Source organism: Austrofundulus limnaeus, unplaced genomic scaffold (assembly GCF_001266775.1).
Source record: "Austrofundulus limnaeus strain Quisiro unplaced genomic scaffold, Austrofundulus_limnaeus-1.0 Scaffold4, whole genome shotgun sequence".
Taxonomy (NCBI): domain Eukaryota; kingdom Metazoa; phylum Chordata; class Actinopteri; order Cyprinodontiformes; family Rivulidae; genus Austrofundulus; species Austrofundulus limnaeus.
Genome location: NW_013952406.1, coordinates 1,429,406 through 1,430,722, shown reverse-complemented (window position 1 = coordinate 1,430,722; position 1,317 = coordinate 1,429,406). Strand labels below are relative to the sequence as shown.

The 1,317-nt window shown below is 43.5% G+C and overlaps 1 protein-coding gene across 1 annotated transcript in view; it reads left to right on the top strand.

Moving 5' to 3' along the window:
• Positions 1–1,317, top strand: part of LOC106527732 (granulin a) — a gene marked incomplete in the record, with an annotated part of 15,826 nt that overhangs the window by 8,596 nt on the left and 5,913 nt on the right. The window contains 1 exon segment of the mRNA XM_014022722.1: positions 13–111. Within this exon segment, the coding sequence (XP_013878176.1) occupies positions 13–111 (99 nt within the window).

The window sequence follows — 1,317 nt, the reverse complement described above, 5'->3', positions numbered from 1 at the left end:
GTTCAGACGGAGGTGAAGGTTGTCCCGTGTGATGACAAAGTGGGCTGTCCTGATGGCACCACCTGCTGTAAAACCAAAGAGGGTTCTTGGGCTTGTTGTCCTCTGCCAGAGGTAACATAATGGATACAGCTGCCTTTGACATATTTGGGTAAAATGATGGGATTAATTGTATTGTAAATTGAGTTAACTTATAGACACACACACAAACACACACACAGACACACACGCGATAGATGCGGCATGCTATGGTATAAAACATTGGTAAAACGCCAACATTTGTAATAATTCCACTTGCATTCCTAGTCTGTCAAAGACCTTGAACCTCCAGCCAACATTTCAACTGAACTTTCCTGTGATTCGAAATTTGCTCTAGAAACATCTTTTTCTGTTACGGTATTAACACTGACTCACAGTAGAATCCACTCCAGTTGTCCAACCATTTGAGAGAGCGTTAATAATGTGTACACCGGTAAATCAGGGCTATTCAACTAAACTGCTCCCGGGGCCACGGTTACTGCAGGCCAACAGAGGAGGGCTGAACATCCAGCAATTAAAGTCATTATGTAAATAAACCAAGTATTACAAAAATCTGTTACCTTTGAAATAGTTTATTTTGCTGCACTTAATCATGAGTACAACATACAGAAACATATAAAAGTAGTGCTAATTAAACAACAACAACAAAAAACACATTATGCCTCATATTTGACACAAATATTAYTTTCAACATCTCTGACTTGCTAAATTTTTAAACCAATTTTATTTTCACTTTCATAGTTTTATCTTCAACTGCTCAACTGTCTTGGATGTTCATAGACATAGTTTCTACCAGCTTGTAGCCAAGATTCTGACATTTCTGTAGATACCAAACGTCTATGTCTAGCTAAGAACTTAGAGTAATTTAAATGGAAAACCGGGGTCCTGAGGACCCTAGGTCGGACTCTCCAATCTCTGGTGCCGAGGTCACTGAGGTGATTGAAAAAGCTCCTCAGTGGCAAGGCGCCGGGGGTGTATGAGATTCGCCTGGATTTCCTTAAGGCTCTGGACGTTGTGGGGTTGCATWGGTTGACGCGACTCTACACTATTGCGTGGACATCGGRGGTAGTTCCCCTGGATTGGCAGACCGGGGTGGTGGTCCCCCTATTTAAAAAGTGGGGCCGCGGAGTGTGTTCCAATTGTAGGGGGATCACACTTCTGAGCCTCCGTGGTAAGGTCTAGTAGGGGGTTCTAGACAGGAGGGTCCRTCGAATAGTCGAACCTCGGACTCAGGAAAAGGAGTGTGGTTTTCGTCCTGGTTGTGGAACAGTGGACCAGCTC